This window comes from Anopheles arabiensis, chromosome 2 (genome assembly GCF_016920715.1).
Source record: "Anopheles arabiensis isolate DONGOLA chromosome 2, AaraD3, whole genome shotgun sequence".
NCBI lineage: Eukaryota > Metazoa > Arthropoda > Insecta > Diptera > Culicidae > Anopheles > Anopheles arabiensis.
This window is the reverse complement of record NC_053517.1, coordinates 70,660,094-70,683,955: the sequence shown is the minus strand read 5'-3', so window position 1 is coordinate 70,683,955 and position 23,862 is coordinate 70,660,094. Positions and strand designations below refer to the sequence as shown.

General features: G+C 41.9%; 2 protein-coding genes across 2 annotated transcripts; both read left to right on the top strand.

Moving 5' to 3' along the window:
* The first annotated feature begins 103 nt into the window (after positions 1 to 103).
* LOC120893931 lies at positions 104 to 19,269 on the top strand. Its single transcript, XM_040296175.1, has 16 exons — positions 104 to 2,432; positions 2,503 to 2,604; positions 2,672 to 2,965; positions 3,023 to 3,356; positions 3,430 to 3,670; positions 3,740 to 3,933; positions 8,770 to 9,341; positions 9,421 to 9,876; positions 9,940 to 10,564; positions 10,641 to 10,872; positions 10,962 to 11,157; positions 16,904 to 17,815; positions 17,882 to 17,983; positions 18,051 to 18,678; positions 18,745 to 18,988; positions 19,068 to 19,269. Exons 1-16 carry the CDS (start codon positions 1,551 to 1,553, stop codon positions 19,267 to 19,269), a joined length of 6,216 nt encoding a protein of 2,071 aa, XP_040152109.1. The 5' UTR covers positions 104 to 1,550.
* A 573-nt stretch (positions 19,270 to 19,842) lies between these two features.
* Positions 19,843 to 22,608, top strand: LOC120897988 (phenoloxidase 2-like). Its single transcript, XM_040303256.1, has 6 exons — positions 19,843 to 20,460; positions 20,534 to 20,887; positions 20,956 to 21,057; positions 21,132 to 21,759; positions 21,825 to 22,074; positions 22,152 to 22,608. Exons 1-6 carry the CDS (start codon positions 19,933 to 19,935, stop codon positions 22,351 to 22,353), a joined length of 2,064 nt encoding a protein of 687 aa, XP_040159190.1. The 5' UTR covers positions 19,843 to 19,932; the 3' UTR covers positions 22,354 to 22,608.
* The last annotated feature ends 1,254 nt before the right edge of the window (positions 22,609 to 23,862 follow it).

The following is a 23,862-nucleotide window of genomic DNA, read 5'->3' as shown; positions in this document are numbered from 1 at the left end:
TATTTTTCACCATTTTCATGAAACAAAATCAGCGTTCTTATTCCGCTCAATGTTGATATAGCTCACTCATGGATTGGGGAGCCAGGTCCACTTTGTGAATTTGCTTTTTAGTAGTCTATTTTGGGCAGTCTTACTTCGTATGTGTGATTCTCAATTGTAGAATGTTCGACATTTCATAAGGAAGCTATATTGATCGTTTGGAGCTAATTCTTATTGAGTTCTTATCTTTGTAAACAAGAAGAAAAATAAGGATCGTAGGCTCAAACGATGAATTCTAGAATACTGTTTTAAAGAGAGTTCGATCGATCCACTGATCCTCGATCGATCAATGCCGCAAACCCATGATCAAGATCATGATAGGATTTTAGGCATGAAATAAGATACCCGTCCTCATTTCTTGAAGTGTACTTACTTGCTTTGGACATTGAAGTAACAATTGCACAATTGAGGGACTAGACTAGACTAGACACACGCTATAATTTGACTTATAATGCATACTTAAGCTATACAAAAATGTGTGTCTGGTCGCGGCCTATTATGCAATGTCCACTCTCGGTAGTTCGATCGCTCCCAAAGCTCTTAACGGATGCTATCAGTTGTTAATACTTTCAGGCTCCAACGGGTTTAATCATATAAACAGTACCGATCGACCCATTCCATAAAATCCTTTTAGGTTCTCTAGTAGTGATGGGTGGGTCGACCCGAACCTATCGGATCGGAGCCATCCGTAAGCGACCCGGAGTCGTTCGGGTCGAAGTAGGTTCAGTAGGGGTAACAACTCCGGTAAGTGCAAGAAAGCATACGCGACTCCGACCCGATGGTGCAGCGAGTTCGCGTCGGTAGGTTCAATACCTAGGTAGGTTGAGGCAAGGTAGGTTCAATACCTGGCTTGCATCCGACTCCCGGCCAGATCGTGAAATCCTATGGCCCAACACTATTATCTACAGCAGCAACAGTCGAGATTGGCACTAAATGAGATGGTGTGAAGGTGTCTGGAATTAAGACTAAGACAAAATAACTACCATGCTTCACTCTTCGATCACATTTTCACTCTTTTTTGGTGTCCAAAAATCCCATTTCGTATAGAATGGAAGCATTAGATGAGGAAACTAATAAAACTGTGTCGCGATTTTTTTACTCACTTTAAAACGGCTTCTTTACTGTCCCGTTCTAGTGTACCGAATTATCGTAATCGTTTTTCACATTGCATTGCATCATCGCTATCAGCTCATTTTCTTACAGATCCTTCTTTCCTTCTTCTACTTCTGACCTACTCTTTTTGAGACAAACAAACATCCCGTTTGTTGGCCGGCGTATAACCACGATAAACGAGGTTTTGTTATTCTAGTCCACACTTGCGGTGTGTGCAGTTATCGTTGCAATGGGTTGCAAAAGTTTACCGACCCGGGATGAGGGGAAAGAATTTAGCATAAAAGCATGCGGCTGTGTGGTCCTGCTTAGCAGTCTCCAGTGCGCAACTGCAGACGTTACAGTTGATCGTGTGAATTTAGTGTTCGCGGTTGTGTGCTCTCTCCCTACCGTTCTTCAGCATGACGGATATTAATACACGCTTTCGTGGGCTGCTGCAGCGCCCGTACGAGCCGACCTTCGTGCCGAAAAACAATGGCCAGCTGTACTTCGATGTACCGGACTCTTACCTAACCGACCACTATCGCCCGTTCGGCGCGGCGCTGCAGAATCGGTTTGGCACAAACGCTCAAACGCGCATTCCACTGCCAAACATTACGGCACCGGATCTGGCGTACGCGGATGCCGTTAGCCGTCGGGGTGGATTTTCGATTTTCCATCCATCGCATCAGCGCGTGGCCAGTCAGCTGATCGAGCTGTTTCTCGAACAATCGAACCCGGACGCACTGACGGCAATGGCTGTGTTTGTGCGGGATCGTGTCAATGGTCCGCTGTTCCAGTACGCGCTCTCGGTCGCGCTGATGCATCGTACCGATACGCGCGATGTCGAGATTCCGAGCTTTTTGGAGCTGTTCCCCGATCGGTACGTTGATCCGGCTGTGTTTCCGCAGCTGCGCGAAGAGGGCACACTTGTGGACCAGGGTGATCGCCGTGCAATCGAGATCCCGATGAACTTTACCGCCTCGGACAGGGTGGACGAGCAGCGGTTGGCCTACTGGCGGGAGGACATCGGTGTGAACCTGCACCACTGGCACTGGCATTTGGTGTATCCGGCCCGCGGGCCGGATCGTATCGTGCGCAAGGATCGCCGGGGTGAGCTGTTCTACTACATGCACCAGCAAACGATGGCTCGCTACAACATTGAGCGGTTTGCAAACGGAATGCCGCGGGTGGTTGCGTTCCGAAATTTCCGCGAAGCCATCCCCGAGGCGTACTTTCCCAAGATAACGCGCAGCTCCGATGGACGTTCGTATCCAGCACGGCATCCCAACGAAACGTTGAGTGTAGGTTGCCGTGACAAGTGATCTTGTTGAGCTGATCGCTGCTTATAGACTATTTTCCGTTCTCCCACAGGATCTTAAACGAATTGAGGATGGTGTAATAGTATCGATCGCTGATATGGAGCTATGGACGACTAGGATTTTTGAAGCAATTGATAACGGCTTCGCTCAATCGGTAAGTAAGCGAGTGCTGGAAATAGTTATCTATATTCTGAACGACACACACCACTCCTCCACAACAGTCGAGCAATCAGCGTGTTCCATTGGACAATGACAGCGGGATCGATTTGCTGGGGAACATTGTGGAAGCGAGCACCCTGTCGGTGAATCCGCAGTACTACGGAGATCTTCACAACAACGGGCACAACATCCTTGGCTACATACACGATCCGGACAACTCGTTCCTGGAGGGTTTCGGAGTGGTCGGAGACAACACGACGGCCATGCGCGATCCGGTGTTTTATCGTTGGCATCAGCACATCGACGACATTTTCGTCCGTCACAAGCAACGGCTTCCGGCGTACACGGGACAGGAGGTACTGTACTGATCGCTGTATTACTTCCTACTAACGGTTTTCTTTTTCTGCTTACAGCTAGCATTTAACGATGTGGCGGTGGATAGCTTCGAAATTCAACTGAACAAAGCGAACGCACCCGTCAACATTCTGCTAACGTTCTGGCAAAGATCGCAGGTTAATCTCGGCACCGGGCTCGACTTCGGCCCGGAGGGCAATCTGTTTGCGACGTTCACGCACATTCAGCACGCACCGTACAGCTACCGCATACGGGTGAACAATCGTGCCGGGGACACTAGACGCGGCACGGTACGCATATTCTTCGGACCGAAAACAAACGAACGTGGCCAAACGTTGCCATTCCGCGAGCAGCGCCGTTTGATGGTGGAGTTGGACAAGTTTACCGTCACACGTATGTGTTCTGCTGAACGATCTCGGTGAGGCATTGTTTGGGGTTAGTAAAACGTTCCACATCTATTTTGCAGTTAATGCCGGTGCTAATACGATCGTGCGACGATCGGATCAATCGAGCGTATCGATCCCGTACGAGCGAACGTTCCGAAATGTGGCTGCCTCATCGCTGACACAAAATGAAGCCTTCCAGTTCTGTAACTGTGGTTGGCCGAACCATATGCTTCTGCCGAAAGGTTCTCCCGACGGTATTGAGTATGACTTTTTCGTTATGGTGTCCGATTTTGCACAGGATCGCGTTGAGGATTTCGACGAGTAAGTGCAAATGGGGCGATGGGAAAAAAGGACACTCTTATCAATCAATTTTCTTTTACTCCACGCTAGGAATGTTAACTGTAACGATGCTCACTCATTCTGTGGTCTGCGTGATCGACGCTATCCGGATTCACGTAGCATGGGCTATCCGTTCGATCGCTTCACGCCAGGAACGATTGGCAGTTTGCTAGATTTTACCAAACCTTACGTCAACATGTTGGTCACTCCGGTGAAGATACGGTTCACCAATACGGTCATAGCGCGTGCTTAAAGTTCTCCTGATATTATTGACTAAACGCACTACACTTATACTCTATTTACAAACGATTTTACTCGAAAATAAAATAACTGAACCATTTTCATGCAAGTTATACATATTTTATGTTATAGAAGAACGGATAAACACAACGCAACGTGGAACACTTAGAACTTTAATGCCTAATAAAATAATTGTATCCTTCAGAATGATATAATTATACATTTTTAAATTATTGTTAACTTTCAACATATTATGTAAAATTAAAAATCCTCTAAAAATGTAAACCATTTTTGTGCATATGTGCAGGTATTCCCCGATATACGCGATTAATGCGGACAGGAGGCAATCGCGTATCTCGAATACTCGAGTATATCGAATTTCAAGGTTTTTAGTGAAATTATTGCGAATTTTGTGTAATTTCGATTGTAGTCGTAAGTTTTAGCCACAAAATATATTTGGTATATACATTTGATATATGTTTGATCTTATTCTTACTGAAGATTATAGTTTTTGTACCTTTTAAAGTGGTTTTTGACATTCAACTAAAAGGGCATTATTTTGCACTTGACAACTGGATGTGTCAAATCAGTACAATTTACTTAAAGAACTGATAAATGTAGAATATTGCGTATAACGAATTAACGTATATCGAGTATGACGATTATACCTGTATTACTGGGAATACCTGTATTACTTTGACTTACTTTTGCTACAGTGGGTGGCAAAATAAAGTGCTCACTGCTTACAATTTTACATTTTTTCATTTTTTCGCAAAAAACGAAGCTATCGTATTGCTTTATATTTGAAACATTGTTCGTTGTATGCTTATGAATGTGCAGTACCATACCACCACAAAAATGAGAAGTTTGCCTTTCGCTGAGAAGTTTTTGAGAAGTTTGCTTAAAAAAACATATTTTTCCAATATTATTCAAAATTACTGTGGCAAAATAAAGAGCCCATTTTATTCATTTTACTATTTTTTTTCAACAAATATATCACCAATCTAAAAATTTATACGCATTATTCTGGCATTCCAGACATATTTCAGGATCTTTGACATAATTTATTTGGTTTTATCTGCACATATTTGGCATTGCTTCTTCTTAAAAGTATTCCAGAGCTTTAACATATATTGTTTTTCCTATTCACGGTGCTTTACAAAATTCACGAAATGATTAAAACTAAAACTATGTTACACCAAGTAGAAAAAGAAAAAATTATTGAAATCTCGTAGAGTGCGTCTAATATAACTGTATGCATCAACGGGCGTTTTTAAATTTAGAAGAACTGCAATTGTTACACTACATGTTAGCCTCACTGGCATGTTAAACATGTTTGTTTAGTATGTGCTTAACATGAGTTACGTGCTTATCATAGTTTGTGTGGTTAATGTTAGAGGAAACACGATATATAAATTTAAATAATGGTAATTGCTTGTAATTTGTTATCATTTGGTACAATGAAATGCTATATAAATGCGCTCTTGTGCACGTACATATAATTTAAAACTTATTTAAACAATGTCTTTGGAATATTATAACTGCTTGACTCCTTAGTTTTTTTTTATAATCAAAAGTGCCAGAAAGACCACTCTAAACTCGTTGGTTTAGTTTAATCTAGGTATTTTTTTTAGAATTGTACTTATTGGACAGAAGTAAGATGTTCTCATTTTTATAATACCAATTCAGCTTATATTCATATTTAGTTGCGTTAATTTAGTGGCATTTTGATATTGCTCTCTTAAAATCCGGATATGCTCTGTGTAAACTCATATCTTCTACGTATTTACAGCATCTTTAAACGGGTAAAGAGTCTTTCGTTCTGTTTATTTCTCACACTTTACCCTTTAATCTCTCCCAAGTATGAACAGTTCAGATGTGTGAAAAAGAAACCCGCTTCGCCCGCACAGCTAAAACCGCAATATCAACTTCATACCGTCGGTCAGTTAATGCTCGAGTATCTTGCGAGATCCAGCTGTAGATGACAGCTAATGATAAAGAACGATTCCATTGTTAGGCATCCGGCATAGCTCTCTCAAGGTCAGCGGTGTGGTTGAGTGGTTTCATTCTTCACCACACTCAACACAGCGAATGAACTTTTCTTTATCAATGGAACTGTACCTACATTATCCAAAGTATCAAAGCGCACTGCTACATTGTTCGCTACATGACACAATAATGCTCCTGGATTGTGGTGCTAAAATGTTGCAGATTAATTATGTACCATTAAACTTTTTGTTTTAGAAGTGCTGACCATTGTTAATCAAGGGGTTACATTTCAGTGCACCATTTTAAATATGTAACCCCCGCTAAACCAATCGGGAAATGAAGTTTTAACATTAAATAATTACAATTAGTAATGATACTCACAGTTTTATTTGATGACTTTAGGCTGCCTGAGATTCAGAAATGTATGCAACGCTGAGAGATTATCCTGCTCAATCCTAGTGGAATCGATTATGAAAGACTCAACGGTGGTACTAACTGTGGTAACAAAAAGGTTGGAGAGTACTGGTCTAGTAAAATCAATCAGCTTCTGTAGGAGACCCTGACGGCAATGCTATTGTAGCTGATGGTAAGTGAGTAAGTAAGTAAGTAAGTAAGCTGGGATAATTTATACTGCTCGCGTTGTAATTACATATTCTTACATACATAAGATCATCATCAAAGCTTAGAACAGATTGCGGTAAAAAGATAGGAACTGTGCGGAGGTCACTTAAAGCACTAGAGTAAATAGATGCTTCGTGATCTTTGTTTGATCATCTTCTTAATGCAAAGAGATGCGCCAAGCTATATTGAAAACTAACTAATGATTGATTTATATTTACATTGAGTTTGCACAGTATAACAAAATATGAATAGGAATACAGGCTATCTATCATATTATGGGTCTTTATGTCTGCACAAAGCAAAGCGCTTAAAATAACAATACAAACAAAATGTTTGTTATTGTATTCTTTGCTATATTTCACATGCTATAACTAATTCGCACATTGATTGATTTTTTCTCTCAATGTTGTAATTACAACTTTCTCTTTTCATCCACTGAAAAAGTATCTGTTTTTACTTATTTCGCTTTCCTAACGCCATCGTTTTCAACTACAAACTAAATGCAGTTATACTAAATTGAGTACGTGTCGTTCCGGACCTTGGGGCCCTTCTTGTCGTGAAGCTTCTTTGCAATCATCACGAGGAAAATATTATTTCACATTATTCACATTATTTATAAAGGTTCTACTCCATTAATTTTGTCGAGATAACTTAAGAGTAATTGATAAAAATTGAAGGTAGACCTTAAAACATGCCTACACCCATGTCTTCGTCCCACATGACAATAATTGCGGATAACTGACAGAAAGCAGATCGCAAGCTCGTAGATTTATTTTCGCAAGTAAGCTTAAATAATTATCTTTTAAAGGATGTTCATGGAATCAAATTATCTGCTCTTTTTCTGCAGCCATCCAAATAACGACGTCATGCTAGCTTCGTGTGGTTTCCTACTAGTGCTGCTTGGATTGCTAGAATTGAAAAAATACAGAGAAATTTTATACGCACTGCCACTAGAGGTTACTAGGTCGCACTCTCGCTCCTCATCCTACTTACTCTGTCCGATGTCGCCTACTGAATGTTCAGATCGTTGTTCGGTTGCGCAAACAAGCTTTATCAGTGGATTTCTGTCAAATGTAACGCATGCTTACTCGAATCTTTTCTATGCACCATATTGCGTTTTGCATAAAGGTAACTTCCTTTATTTGCCCGTGAGTAGTATTGTGTACAATCAAACTACCCTTTACTTTGGCTTCAATCTTTCCCAATTTTGAACTGTATTTTGAACCTTTTTTTATTCCCGAAGTATTTGGTCAAATCTAATAATCCTTAGTCAAATCTTTAGCCTTCCTACTGTTATTTGTCCTCTACTGATTGATCAGAGCCGTGCGCAAAGTGCTCAACGTTGGACATTGGATTAACTTTAAGTAGTATCTGTTTAGTTTTTAGATTAGTTTTTATATTTGTTATTTTGAAAACTCGAGGAATACATTTTTAATGAAATAATAATAACAGTAAAAGTAACGATAAAATTTTAAATAACTATAAAAGTAGTACAAACAATAATAATCATACCACAAATAATATTAATAATAATAATAACAATAATGATAAAACTAATAAGAATAATTAAACTAACAATAAAAATAAACATAATAATAATAATAATAATAATAATAATAATAATAATAATAATAATAATAATAATAATAATAATAATAATAATAATAATAATAATAATAATAATAATAATAATAATAATAATAATAATAATAAAAATACTAATAATAATAATAATAATAATAATAATAATAATAATAATAATAATAATAATAATAAAAATAATAATAGTAATACTAATATTAATAATAAAACTAACAATAATATTAATAAAACTAATAATAATAACAAAAATAATAATGATCACAATTACAAAAACATATTTTAAATGGAATTATTATTTTTTATTTGCCAACATCTACATATCTTTAATGAAGTAGTACTGGAATGACCTTGTTGGCTAGCGGTGGCACACAACCACAGTAAAGAGTGGAGCTTCCTTATATACTGTCATCACTTGCTAAGAATGGTTACAATTAGCCTAATTAGCTAAGCCTTATCATAACCTATTGTGGTTAAGAGGGTTTGCGCAACTGTCCAAATTTGGAACTTAATTTTCGGCAATGGATATAAAAAAGGGAACAAAATTAGAGACATGAGCAGTATCATTCAAACTTTCCCCCCAAGCGTGACAGATCGGAGTACGGATCGTGGCAAAAAAAAACCTTGTTTGTGAACAATGGCTACCAATATTCGGGACAAGTTTCGTGGCCTGTTACAGCATCCGTACGAACCGCTGTTTCTACCGAAAAGCGATGGCCAACTGTTTTACGACCTGCCGGAGAAGTTCTTCACCGATCGTTATCGCCCGATCGGGCAAAACCTGATCAATAGGTTCAGTGCAGCGGCGGCTGCACCGGCCGGTACGAGTGCAGACACACCGACCATGAATCGGGTATCGCTCAACAATATCCCCGATCCGGACATAAAGTTTGCCGAAGCCGTACCACGCCGCGGAGCGTTCTCTCTCTTCATCCCGGAGCATCGCGTTATCGCTGGACGTTTGATCAAGCTGTTCCTGGATCAACCGGACGCCGATACACTGGGGGATGTCGCTGCGTACGCAAGGGACCGACTGAACGGTCCACTCTTTCAGTATGCACTGGCAAGTGCTTTGCTGCATCGAAGCGATACGAGTGATGTTCCCGTGCCTGCATTTTTGCACCTTTTCCCGGATCAGTTTATAGACCCAGCAGCGTTTCCTCAAATTCGCGAGGAAGGCCGTGCCGTGTTGCAACCGAATCGGGTATGAGTTGCTCTCGCATTTATTCTATGGTGTTGGTAATTGAGATGTGGTTTCGGGTGTTTTGCTTGCTTCCGCCCAGATGTCGATTGATATTCCGCTGAACTACACGGCATCGGATCGTGTGACCGAGCAGCGGTTGGCGTACTTCCGCGAGGACATTGGCGTGAATCTCCATCACTGGCATTGGCATCTGGTGTACCCGGCTGAAGGGCCGGAACGGGTTGTGCGGAAGGATCGCCGGGGTGAGCTGTTCTACTACATGCACCAGCAGATGATTGCCCGCTATCAGGTCGAACGTTACAGCCAAGGTTTGGGGCGTGTGACTCCACTAGACAATCTGCGGACGCCCATCCCCGAGCCCTACTATCCGAAGATTCTGCGCAGTGCCAACAATCGTACGTATCCTGCGCGCTATGCCAACATGACGCTGGAGGACGTTATACGCCCGAATGATGGGCTGCGTGTGATCATTTCGGAAGTAGAACGTCAGCTTCAGCGCATTATTGCAGCGATTGACGAAGGTGTTGTGGTTGCGGTAAGCACGTGTGAAGAGTGTCCGTATAGCAACGATCTTATCCTACGATCTTTTTTTTTGCAGCCAAGCGGACAGCGCACACAGTTGGACAACTTCCGCGGCATCGATATATTGGGCAATATCGTTGAAAGCTCGACCATATCCGTAAACCGCCAGCTGTACGGCGATACGCACAACAGTGGGCATGTATTGCTTTCGCTCCTGCACGATCCGAGGGAAGATTTTCTTGAGAGCTTCGGAGTGATGGGTGATGTGACGACGGCGATGCGTGATCCCGTCTTCTACCGCTGGCACTCCTTCGTCGACAGCATTTTCCAGCGCCACAAGCAACGGTTCGCACCGTACGGGCCGGCCGAATTGAGAAACCCGGGCGTTAACTTGCTGAGCCTGGAAACGGAGCTAGATCGGCGCGATTCGGTCAAGAACACGTTGCTAACGTTCTGGCAACGTTCGCAGTTCGATCTGGGTGCTGGTATAGACTTCGGCGCAGAGGGCAGCGTGTTCGTAACTTTCACTCATCTACAGCACGCCGCATTCAACTATCGGCTGCAGGTTGCCTATTCTGGTACGGCCAAGCCTGCGACACTGCGCATCTTTCTGGCACCGAAGCGTAATGAACGAGGACAATCGTTGACGTTTGAAGAGCAACGACGGCTGGCTATCGAGATGGATACATTCCGTGTGAATTGTAAGCAAAAGCGATAAGCGTTTTCTTCTCGCAATTTGATTCGTCAAACATTGATTTTCCCTCCCTTCTATTACAGTAACACCTGGCATTAACAACATCATTCGACGATCGGCAAACTCGAGTGTTACCATCCCATACGAACGCACCTTCCGCAACGTGGCTAACACAAACATTGGTGATGCAAATTTCCGCTTCTGCGGCTGTGGATGGCCATCGCACATGCTTGTGCCGAAAGGCGATCAGTTCGGTGTGGAGTACGATCTTTTCGCGATGCTGTCCGACCATGAGCAGGACCGGGTGAATCCGTTGTTTGATGAGTGAGTAGTGCTAGCGTACAGGAAGCGGACTATGATTGCGGGTTTGGCACAGATGACTAAACAGCCTTTGATCGTTCTAGACGCACGGATTGCAATGATGCACACTCGTTCTGTGGTTTGAGGGATCGTACGTATCCAGATGCACGCAACATGGGCTTTCCGTTGGATCGTCGTGTAGCGAACACGGTTCGATCGTTCCAGGATTTCGTTGCGCCGTATCAGAACATGCGTGTCGCGACGATAACGATTCGCTTCACCAATACGGTTGTGGAGAGAACTTGATTATTTCTATGTGGAGTATGGATTAACAAAATGTCACATGGTAGTGACTTTTCAGGCGAACGAAATTGAAAGTGTACTGGCAATAGAACATAATAAATGGATTTGATTTGATTTTATGTTTAAGTATTTTTTTTTTCATTTGAATGATATTAAGAGAAACCAATTGTATTGCAGTATCAGTACGCCATACGTTTTATCGATAATAGGAGATCACTGGCTATAATTCCAACATTGCAACACCCGGTATTATAATTACCAAATTTAACACACCTATCTTACCAAATCCACTAAAAGAATGCTAGCAACAATCAATAACATTATGAAAGATTATTCATTGATCAATTCATTGTTGTTGAAAAAAAGTTGAAATAATTTAACGTAAATATCTTCTTTCTACATGGAAAAGTAATCTATCTAGGAAAAACTTCTCTAGCCACTTAAATTGGATGAATAAAATCAAGAAGCAAATATAAATTCTTCTTGTTATGGACACCATCAACGCTTATAGCGGGCTGATGTAGGCTTACAAGACTTAATTTTTCTCTTTACTAGATAGTATAATTGAGCCAATCTTCTAATAATCAATTTTCTACTCCACTGTAAGGCACTGAACCGTTTTCAAAGCTCCTCTGTATACATTAATTCTGTTGTAGATCTAGCAATCGTGTGTTATTGGCAAAATGCAAAGATAGATCTTAGTAGTTTGTAATAGGATGAACCAATAGTTTAGTTGTAGTAAAACCACTAGTAAGAACGAACGTCTTTAGGTTATTCGCAGTTCAACCTTTGAACTGAGAATTAAGCAGAATTTTGGGCAAGTATGCCATAGGGGCAAGAGAAGAGTGCCACCAAGCTTTTTTCCATTAAAAAACTTTAGTTAAATAACCAATTGTGTATACAGATAGTTGGGTTCCAATGACTAGGTGTACTGTGCCGAATTTCATATAGATTATTCGATTTTCCCATTGTTATGAACTGTTTTATGTTAAGTATCAGACCAACGTAAAGCTAAGTTTTCTTGATATTTTTTTGTAGGGTTAGTTAAAAAAATATCTATTTTTAACTGAAAAATCAAATTTCAAAAAAGTTACATCTTTTGGGTAAAAAGAGCCACCTCTATTTGGGGTAAGTGTGCCACCACATTTCATAGGCGCGAGCTGTCAAAAATGTAAACATTGTTGTAGAGTGCAGTGGTGCAGTGCGCAATTATGAGCGGATTCTACCTCGGAAAACTGACCTGTAACTTGCATATTGCGGTACAGTTTGTGGTGAAAAAGGGTTAATGGGTGACTCAAGATATGTAGGAATACATTCATTAGTACCACACATGTAAAAATCTCCAATCGTCTAAGAAACACGTTTATTTTAATCAGGTGGCACTCTTGCCCCATAGCCCAAAAACAATGTCTTTTTCGACCCTTTTTAAAACGCTTCAAAAATAGTTTTGTTTACACTTATTTCCAGCGAAACTCATAATTGAGGAAATAGATGGCCAATATTTACGTGTTTGAAATCGGCTTTTGATAAACAAGTTGTAATGAGTTATAACATGAACTTAACACATCTTAAGCAATGACACGCTTGGCCCAAGTTCCGCTATGAACAACGAAATTTGTCTCTGTTTCCCACTCCTCCACCCCCACACAATCACATACACCCTGAAAATTTGGGCGCGCAGCCTACGAACAACACAATACAAAAGGTTGTAATAACAGCTCGCTCTGTTCAAAGTCGCAATGGTCCAATCGGAACGCCGGCACACTAAGTTACAAATTTGGTGTGTAAAAAAAGTTTTTCCTTCGGACCAAATCGACAACACACACGACGACACTCATTCATCATCGGTCACATCGACACGCCGTCGATGGAAGTGGAGATCTAAATATAGAACTAGAGAACTTTAAGGGAGAGGCGAGGGGGAGAAGGACAAGAGGAGTGTGATAGATTGATTCAATGGGTAAAATAAAGTTTAGGGAGGAAGAGAGGGAGATGGGAGGCTGTACAGCAGCATCGTCTGTCTGGCTTTTTTGGCTGTTATTATCTTAAAAGCCCCCTAAATTTGGGAGGAAATTTAGATTAGAATTAAAAAAAAAATCTTTTTTGTCTTTTTTTAATGCAGTTTCACGCACACGAGCTGTCAAACGGCGGCGCTGGCATTCCCAATTTTCAACGAATTCTAGCAAAAGTTTTACCCGAGAACGCTGCACACACGCGCACAGCTCAAATCGATACCATTACATCCCCGATAACCCAAAGCGTTGGTTAGAGTGAGAAACCATGATTCCTTGCTTTGCCGGTGCACGAGCACCGAACCACGCGGAAACAATTTTTGCGAAAAGCGAATGCATTAAATGCTGCGCACACCTAAAACTTTTCACCCGCAATACGCGTTGGGTAGAGTGAGAAGGCATGTTTTTAGTGGTGGTAGTCGGTGCATGATCATCCAAACCATGTGCATTAATGTAGACAAGTCTTACAAAAAACTGCACGAACACAACGTCGCGTTTCACTCCTTCCCCTCGTTTAACGTTGGTTTGTTAAACAGGCCAAGGGACCGAGAGGTCCGTTACAACAGCTGCCTCTTGCAAACTACGTACACATACGAAATGTAAACGCCCTGAAACACAATCTCAACACAGCGGTTCTTAGCCGGAGAAATTAACAGCAATGATTGGCCGACACCAAGCACGCTCTTTTGTCTGTATAAAAAAGGATGATCGTATCTCCAATGGTGCTCCAGTGGGTTGAGATTTCATTCAAGAATCTATTCCGATATCGATGTGTGCGTTCTTGAATTTGGCTTGCCTGTGTTTTCACACAAAAACTAAGAACTAACAAAAAGCCCCGGCCAACTTTTGGGGCCCCAGCCAGGGGAGAGGGCAAGGTGTTGAAGGGTTTACGGAAGGGAGATTTCAATATGAAAGTTTGCGTAAAACCAGTAGCTGTTACTCTAAACACCACACGCAATCATGCAATTTCGAATCAAGGTAAGTTCACTACACTCTATAGCAATATTGCAGGAACGAGTATAAATATTTTCGAAAAAAAGTTTAGATTAGGTTCGATATCTACACGACCGTTACATTTACATGGGCGATATGGGTGAACCAAGATGTCACTCGCTGCTGAGTCAGGACAAAGTCGCAATAGTTTTAAACCGCGTAGCTACGCGCCTGATTTTTTTCAATGCGGGGCAAATGTATGTGATTGATTGTCCAGTAGAATTTTTTTTTGTATGGTACAAATTGCACAAACAGCCAATCATTTGACAATAATGTGTTTGTCATAGTTGATAACTGCAGGTGTTAGGGTATCATAACAATTTGATCGTCCTGGATATTCTAATCTCGGTTAGATCAAGACCATATTCTACTACATGTGTTTTCTTACGTTCGGAGTGTTTATTGATGAGCTAGTGATGTATTCTTGGTAGCGCAACAATGTCTCTGGAAGTCCCCGGCTCTAGGCTTAACTATCTCTGGTGCAGGCACCGCCGCATCATCATCGACTCATGAGAGCCGCAGCCTCCCCCCACCCCCCCCCCGCCCACCGCTTGGTTTTGTATTGTTGTGGTTAGTGCTCGTTGAGTTGCGGTTGCGGAATCTGCTCCGGGGATGGTTAGTCCTAGAGCCGGTTCCGGAGCCGTTGTTGCGCGCCTAAGAACACATCACTAGTGTACTCAAATAAAACACACTCCGATGATCGTAGGTGGAAACACATGAAAACTACTGTGGTCAGAACTAACGATTTTAATCCAGGACGATCAATTGATCATATTAAATACCCTTGTCACAACATGTCGTTAGTTAAAACAACTATGACAAACACATTATTGTCGATTGGTGACTGATTGTATAAAATGTGTATCTTTACCGTATAATTAACGATGCGCAATCAGCCAAAATATACTTAATTAATCATTATTTGTTGTTTAATTTAGTTCATTGATGTAATTTATTACTTCTTTGATGCAGATGGTGTTGAAAATTCGGTTATTTCTGTCTATTTAGTGATCAAAAACTTTTGGAAAAATGCAAATTATTTTTCATTTGACAATTGATGGAGAAAACTGTACTGATCTGACATCTGAACTGTCAACATTAAAAATTCGCCTAACTCGAATACGCGTAACTCGGAGAAAGATTGTATACGGTTAGAAAAAAAAATCCTATCGGACGGACACTCAATCACATGCATTTGTCTCGCATTGAAAAAAATCAGGCGCGTAGCTAATGCAGTTTAAAAGACACTAGTTAAGACAAGGCGCTCGTTAAAATTTTTGTGGGTAATCCGCTTACCATAACCATAACCATAACTTGACGATCACCTAATTTTTCTTATGCATTATACCATAAATGTGTTAACTTTGTGGTTTCTTGGACAGTTCTTATCGTTATATCGATGATGTTACTTTTGGGCTATGCTGGTGCAAAAAATTAGGTCAATACCAAGCCACGCCATTTTGTTATTTTTTTGTGAGTGATATTCAAAAATAGGGTTATTTAACACGGCCATAAAGTACCAACGCAGTTTATTTACATAAAATTATAAGTAATGACAGTAACTTTAAATTTTATAAATATAATCATCACGAATTGCGAGCCTTGTGGCCATTTTGATGATGCAGAATTTCACTAGATCTGATACATTTCCCTGCATTTATTGACTTGAATGTATGATTCTTTTATTTTTAAGTTGCCGGCGTGATTTTTACTATAGGATAGCTAAACAGTAATGTAAGATCCAACTACAAAAATACTATACAATATTTTTAGTGCCATTAAATTGAAAATTCAAAAATATGATATCGCACGTGATTCGAATCCCATTCGAATCCCCCTTTTTAACTTATGTTTCATACGTTGGGTAGTAAGTAATAGGTGCATCGACCAATTTCAATGTAAATGTTACCAAACGCAAATTTCATGTGGCTCATTTCCAAAAATGCCATTGACATTTTATTGACCTGAAGCAGGGTTTGAAGTGTTAAATGTAATTGGTATTTGTGTATGAGACAATTGTAATTATTGCGCCAAACATGAAATTACAACGGAGAACGTATTCCCTCATAAAATTACAGCAACTGTGTAGTTGTGGTATTCCAATCTATACTGCTATAAATATAATGGTTCAACACTGTTTTTAGCTACGCAGATCAGTGAACCAAAATCGCACACGACTTTATATTCGTGCCGCCTCACATCTTTCTGTTCGTGGTTATTCTTCTTCTAGCTAGTTTACACTAACCTGAAGTTAAACTCGGTAAGCTGGACACCCCACTTTGCAGTTTATTCAATATTTAATTGTCAATTGTTTAAATGTTAGATTGATTGAAAGGTCTGATTTACTATCATAAGAAAATATAGACAATCAATGATCTTTCTGCATTACGGCTAAATATTTATCTTAATATGAAGTATCTTCTAAAGCATTAACACATTAGCAAAGATAATCTTGTAAAATAAAATGTGCATTTCGCTTATCGTTTTGCCCTATGCCTCATGCTTCCGAAGTGCATTGCACTCGTTTGCGGTAGCATGGAATACGATAAAAAGTTGTTCAACTTTTGCGCTGTAATTTCTGTTACTAATTGCTTTCTAATCTGTGCCATTTGGCATAAGCTTAGACGCCCATATCCCACCCATTGTCCGGGACGTATAAATATGACGGCCTTTCGCTAAGACAGTCAGTTGAACCCGGCAGTGCATCAAATTGCAACCTGAAGTAAAGTTTTTGATTGTTGCTTGTATCAAACCGTTCGGACCACAACATGTCGGACCTCCAAACTGGATTCCTGTGTCTTATGACGCGTCCTACCGAACCATTGTTCTATCCGAAGTACAACGGAGAAGTGTTTATGGATCTTCCTCCCGAGTATCTTCCCGAACGCTATCAACGTATAGCTGGTTCGATCAAAACCCACCACGGATCGACAGCCAAGCATCACATCTCGATCAAGCCAGTGGAGCTGCCGGACTTTGGGTACACCGCTCGTGTACCACGCCACGGTGAATTTAATCTATTTAATCCGGCTCAACGGCAGGTGGCAGGGCGGCTGGTAGGAGACTTGCTCTCACAGCCCGATCCCCAAGCAATGCTCTCGGTGGCGGCTTACGCCCGCGATCGTTTGAATCCAACCCTGTTCCAGTACGCACTTGCCGTAGCGTTGGTACATCGAAAGGATACGGGTAACGTACCGGTACCCTCTTTTCTGGAAATGTTTCCCACACGGTTCGTCGATCCGGCACTGTTCCCTAAGCTAGTTGAGGAGGGATTTGTAGTGCAGCAGGGTGAACGCGTGGCAATTGAGGTGCCACCCAGCTTTAGCGCCTCTGAGGCAGATCCCGAACAGCGGTTGGCCTATTTCCGGGAGGATATTGGTGTGAACCTGCACCATTGGCATTGGCATCTAGTGTACCCACAGGAAGGTCCGCTTGAGGTCGTCGATAAGGATCGCCGCGGAGAGCTGTTCTACTATATGCACCGTCAAACCGTCGCGCGGTACAATGTGGAACGGTTCTGCAATCGGTTGCCGGCGGTGAAACCGCTGAAGAATCTTCGCGAACCCATTCCGGAGGCATACTTCCCGAAGCTGCTGAACAGTGCACTGAATCGAACGTACCCTGGCAGACATGCGAATATGGTGTTGAGCGTAAGTTAGCAGAGAAAGCGCGCAGACAAAGAACCGTACGATGTTGTTAACGTCTCATTATTGCAGCATGTCAACCGTCCCGACGATGACGCTGTTGCAACGATCTTGGAGCTTGAATCATCGCTGGGAAGAATAAAGGAAGCCATTCAGTCCGGTTTCGCAATGGCAGTATGTATTGCTAATATAAAAAGAAACATTGTACCTTTTGGCAAAACTAAGCTAATGTTTATTACAGGCGGACGGGACACGTGTTCCTCTGGATCCTAAGAAAGGCATCGATATTCTTGGCAATATTATGGAAAACTCGATCCTTTCGGTCAACGTACCGTACTACGGTAATTACCACTCGCTTGGCCACGTTCTCATCGGCTTTATCCACGATCCGGACAACCTGTACCTCGAGGGACACGGTGTGATGGGTGACTTTACGACGGCAATGCGTGATCCAACGTTTTACCGTTTCCATGGCCACGTGGACGATGTGTTTGATATGCACAAGCAAAAGCTTTCGCCATACAAAGCGCACGAACTGTCCTTCCCAGGTGTATCCATCTCGGACGCAACGGTGCAGATTACGAGCGGTAAGGCGGCCAGAAATAGATTGCTAACCTTCTGGCAACGGACGCAAGTTGATCTGGGAACGGGGCTAGATTTCGGACCGCAAGGTAACGTGTTGGCAACGTTCACCCACATCCAGCACGCACCGTTTGCGTACCAAATTATGGTACAAAACGAAACGGCGGAGCAAAAGAAGGGAACTGTTCGCATTTTCCTCGCCCCGATCTACGATGCGAACGGAGAGCAACTGTTACTGAGCCAGCAGCGTCGGTACATGCTGGAGATGGACAAATTTGTCGTCAAGTGTAAGTATACATTAAGTTGAGCAATACTGTTATGGTGCTGCAATCGTATCGTGTGTTTCCTTCAAGTACATCCTGGCGATAACCGGATCATTCGACGATCGGACCAGTCAAGCGTAACCATACCGTACGAAAGGACCTTCCGGCGAGTTGACGCTTCCAACATGCCGGGTACGGAGAGCTTCCGCTTCTGCAACTGTGGCTGGCCCGATCATATGCTGCTGCCCAAGGGACATCCCGATGGTCAACCGTTCGATCTGTTTATCATGATTTCTGATTACAAGGACGATGCTGTAAGCACCGGATTCAATGAGTGAGTACATTACGGAATCAGTATTGATGAACTCGGTTTTAACTTTTGAGTTTTTTTTAAATATCTTATGCTCGTGTAGGAATGAAAACTGTAACGATTCACATTCATACTGTGGTCTACGCGATCAGCTGTATCCGGACCGTCGTGCGATGGGTTTTCCCTTTGACCGACAGCCGGTTGCCCAGGATCACTTGATGAAGGACTTTGTGGGCAGGTTCCCCAATATGAGTCGTACCGTAGCGGAAGTTATGTTCACCAACACTATCATTTCACGCACGTAAATGGCATCACGATAATCGATCGATGAACGATACTTGTGGCTGACCCGTATGATCGTTTTTTTTTATCAACGAGGAACATTATATTAAAATGCAATGGAAAAATGAGCAATAAAATATATTCATAATCAAGCAAATATATACCGCATTGCATTACTTTCTTGAAGTTATTTCTATTTTTTGCAAGTATTGTGATTTTTTTCAACAATGCGTTTTATTTTCCTCAACCAATAATATGCAATATGGATAAGGCACATACATTCCCAGTTATCGTAATCGCTTACCAAATGATTGGAATACCGCAAACATCCACGAAAATAGAACGGATTGATATGTTTTATCAAAGCTTCATGCATGTGCATACGCGTGGTTTACATTTGCTTCCCATGTACTGCAACAATTGCAGATTACAATTGCATTGTACCATAGCATTATCGCAGATGCAGTGGTCGTAAACCGCAAAAATGGCGATTGGAATTGGAAGAAATTGCATACAACCAGGCACCGGCACGTCAAGTGCAAATCAGAATGATATATAAACTATACCAACTACTTCTGTAGCATCACAAACGTGACTGTAACAGTGACTGGTGGTTCTCGTTTCGTTGTCGCGCGTCTTTAAACACCGAATCGTTCCTTTAAGTGGAAGCACTAACGGATAATCAAATGGCTGACAACACTAAACTGTTGGCATTGCTGCAGCGCCCCCTCGAGCCAACGTTCTACCCGAAAGATGGCGGCAAAACGGTGGTCGATCTGCCGGAAAACTATCTCACCGATCGCTACAAACCGATCGGCCAGTCGCTCCAGACGCGCTTCTCGTCCGAAGCGGATACGCGCATCGCTGTGCGGGCTACTACTCTGCCCGACATTAGATTTGCCGAGGAGCTGCCTAGAAGGGGCGATTTTTCGCTGTTTATTCCGAAGCATCGCAAAATTGCTGGTGATTTGATTAAACTGTTCTTGGACCAGCCGGATGTGGACACGCTGATGAGTGTTAGTTCATACGCGAGAGATCGGCTGAATCCGGTCCTGTACCAGTACGCGATGGCTGTAGCCATTCAGCATCGGCCGGATACGAAGAACCTAAACATTCCATCGTTCTTTGATCTGTTCCCGGATTCGTTCGTCGATCCGACGGTCATTCCAAAGCTTCGAGAGGAAGGCGCCGTCGTAAACAATCAAAGGGATCGGGTTAGTAGTAACACACGTTTGACGTGTCGCAGGTGATTAATAAACTTGATCGACGCTTGCCGTTCGCCTACAGATCACAATAGACATTGCAATGAACTACACTGCTTCCGATCGGGAGGATGAGCAGCGGTTGGCATACTTTCGCGAGGATATCGGTGTGAACCTGCACCATTGGCATTGGCATCTGGTGTATCCGGGAGAGGGTCCGAATAACGTAGTCAATAAGGATCGACGTGGTGAGCTGTTCTACTACATGCATCAGCAGCTGATTGCTCGATACAATGTGGATCGATTCTGCAATCGATTGAGCCGCGTGCGTCCTCTGACTAGCTTGCGAGAGCCACTACCGGAAGGATACTTCCCGAAGATCGTTCGAAGCTTAACAAACCGAGGTTTTCCTGCTCGCCCACAAAATACGATCTTGAGGGTAAGATTTATTTGCACGCGATCGATTAGATTCTGACCACCGTTTGTGTTTGTAACCGTTGCTTCCAGGATTTGAATCGAATTGAGGACGATGTCGTTCTTTCAATTACCGACATTGAACTATGGGGTAGCCGTATTGCGGAGAGCATCGACGGTGGTTACGTTGTTGCCGTATGTTGCAATTGTAATCATTATAATGGATTTTCAAAAAGTGGTCAATAACGTGTGATCTCTCTTTACACTAGCCCGGAGGAAATCGGATTCCGCTCGATGAGCAGACTGGCATTGATGTGCTGGGTAACATCATAGAACCGTCGGCACTGTCGGTCAACAGTCAGTACTACGGTAACTATCACGGTCACATGCACAATCTGATTTCGTTCAGCCACGATCCGGAGAACCGCTTCCTGGAGGGATACGGTGTGGTGGGCGAGTTCCAGACCGCTATGCGCGATCCCGCCTTCTACCGTCTGCACGCTCAGGTGGACAACATGTTCCATCGCTACAAGCGCACGCTGCAGCCGTACAATGCCAATCAACTCGGGTACGCCGGTGTGCAGATACAATCGTTCGGTGTACAGCTGAACCGTGCCAATGCGCCGGCCAATGTGCTGCTGACGTACTGGCAGCGGTCACAGATTGATTTGGGCACCGGACTCGACTTTGGGCCGCAAGGAAACGTGTTTGCATCGTTCACGCATCTGCAGCACGCACCGTTCACTTACCGTTTCGCGGTGAACAACACTACCGGAGCGGCTCGTCGTGGAACGTGTCGTATCTTCATAGCACCGAAGACGGACGAACGTAACACTCCGTTGACAATGGACGAGCAGCGCTTGTTGATGATCGAGCTGGATAAATTCCGTGTCAATTGTAAGCTTATTTACTGTTTATTGTATCTTTAGAAATGGAGTTTAACCTTGTACATACTTCCGCAGTGACTCCCGGTGTGAATAATATTGTTCGTCGTTCGGAACAATCGAGTGTTACCATTCCGTACGAGAGAACCTTCCGTCCGATGGCACTTTCCAACATTAATCTACCCGAAACGGAACAGTTCCGCTTCTGCAACTGCGGCTGGCCCCATCATTTACTGCTTCCCAAGGGCACGGCCGAGGGAATGAAGTTCGACCTGTTCCTTATGATCTCCAACTTTGCCGATGATACCGTCAACCAGGAGTTTAACGAGTATGAATTTGCTTTACTGTGGTTGTTAACACACCTCAATTACCTCATTTCGGTACAACTTTTCTGTTTGCTTTTAGGGACATAAACTGCAACGATTCCCATTCGTTCTGTGGCATCCGCGATCAGCTGTATCCCGATAAGCGTCACATGGGATATCCGTTTGATCGTCGTATACCAACGGCCACGCGTACGCTGTCAGACTTTACACGCCCAAACAGTAATATGACCAACATTGAGGTACAAATTCGCTTCACAAATACGGTGATTGCCCGAACCTAAATGAGTGCCTCTCCTGCTCAACTCGTGAATATGTACCAAGAACGCCACAATCGCGAGGGTGATCGTTTAGTTGGATTTGGAAACATAGCAATGTTATTCCCGTTTCTAATTTCCGAATACCGATTTAAAACGGGTTATTTCTGCGATCGAGGCTCTTGGCATGGTTCAAAAAGATGCCGACCGGTGAATAATTCTGTTTTACTCATGAATTATGTTTGAATATAATCTAATAAAGTGTTGCATTTCAAAAAAAGGTGTGTGCTTTTATCATAGCGGTTTTTAATAAGATGTTATTAGTATTATGTACATTATAATGTATTATAATGTTATGATATTTATGTAATATCATCTGAGGGAACGGTAATGCTTAACGTTAAAACTTTTAAACGTAACGTTAAATAAGGGTTCCCTCAGATCAGATATTATATTATATTCTTAAATCGCTAACAAGGATATTTTATCATCCGGACAATCCCTTAGCAGCAAAGACTGATTGTTTAGCTACATTAATATTTTTTGCTGTAGAATCGCATTTGTTTTGCAACTGATGCTCTGATCATGTGATCTGTTATCTCATTAGTTATTCTCTTTTAATGGCACTTTCCTAGTTGTTTTTTTGGCGATTTCGCCCTATTTTTATTTATGTTTACGATCTGTCATGTCATTTTTGATAAGCCTATGGAAAAGGTTAAATGAAGAGCTTACCAAAATTGCACAAATTGAGCTAAAGATGAAGATTGAGCAGATAAATATATTGGAACCCACAGGCCCGTCTGTGATACAGTTGTCAGCCCGTATGGCTTATCAACATGTCTGTCGTGGGTTCAAGCCTATTATGTCGTGCTCGCTATACGTAGGAATGACTATCCTGGTATGGGTAATTAATAAGACCGCATCTATCAAAGCAAGAACTCTTGTTGTTTAAATATCTTAATATGTTTTCATTAACTTCGTATTTTGTTATTTAAACATTTCTTTTGTTCTCTTTTATATTTAAAGTAGTTTTAGTTTTATTATTATTATTATTATTATTTATTAGTTAATCTCCAACGGGCTTCACTGTGGCCACGGCAGAAGCCGGTTATTAATGGTAATTTTTAATGATTTTTTTATCTCATTACTTTTTGTGCCACGTTGAATAAACAAAGCCAAAGATTGGATATTTTTTTCGTCATTTATTTTATAACTTTGAGTTGTAAAACACTTGAGACATAATATTTCCTAAATACAAAATAATGTTTAATTGTCATAAAAAGTGCCCTATTATTTTTGGCATTTAAAATAAAAGTTGGTTTAAAATTAAACAACAAATTGTTTGTTACAATAATTTTCATTGTTTATCGTCGTGTTTGAAATTAATGATCTAAATAAAGGTTTATGAACGAGATTGAAAAATTATAGAAAATACTATCCTGTGGATGTCATGTTGTTTTATCACAGTCTAATATAGCGCAATGTAAGCTACAAAACAAAATTGCTTACATTTCTACATACCCAGGCTTATCGCTT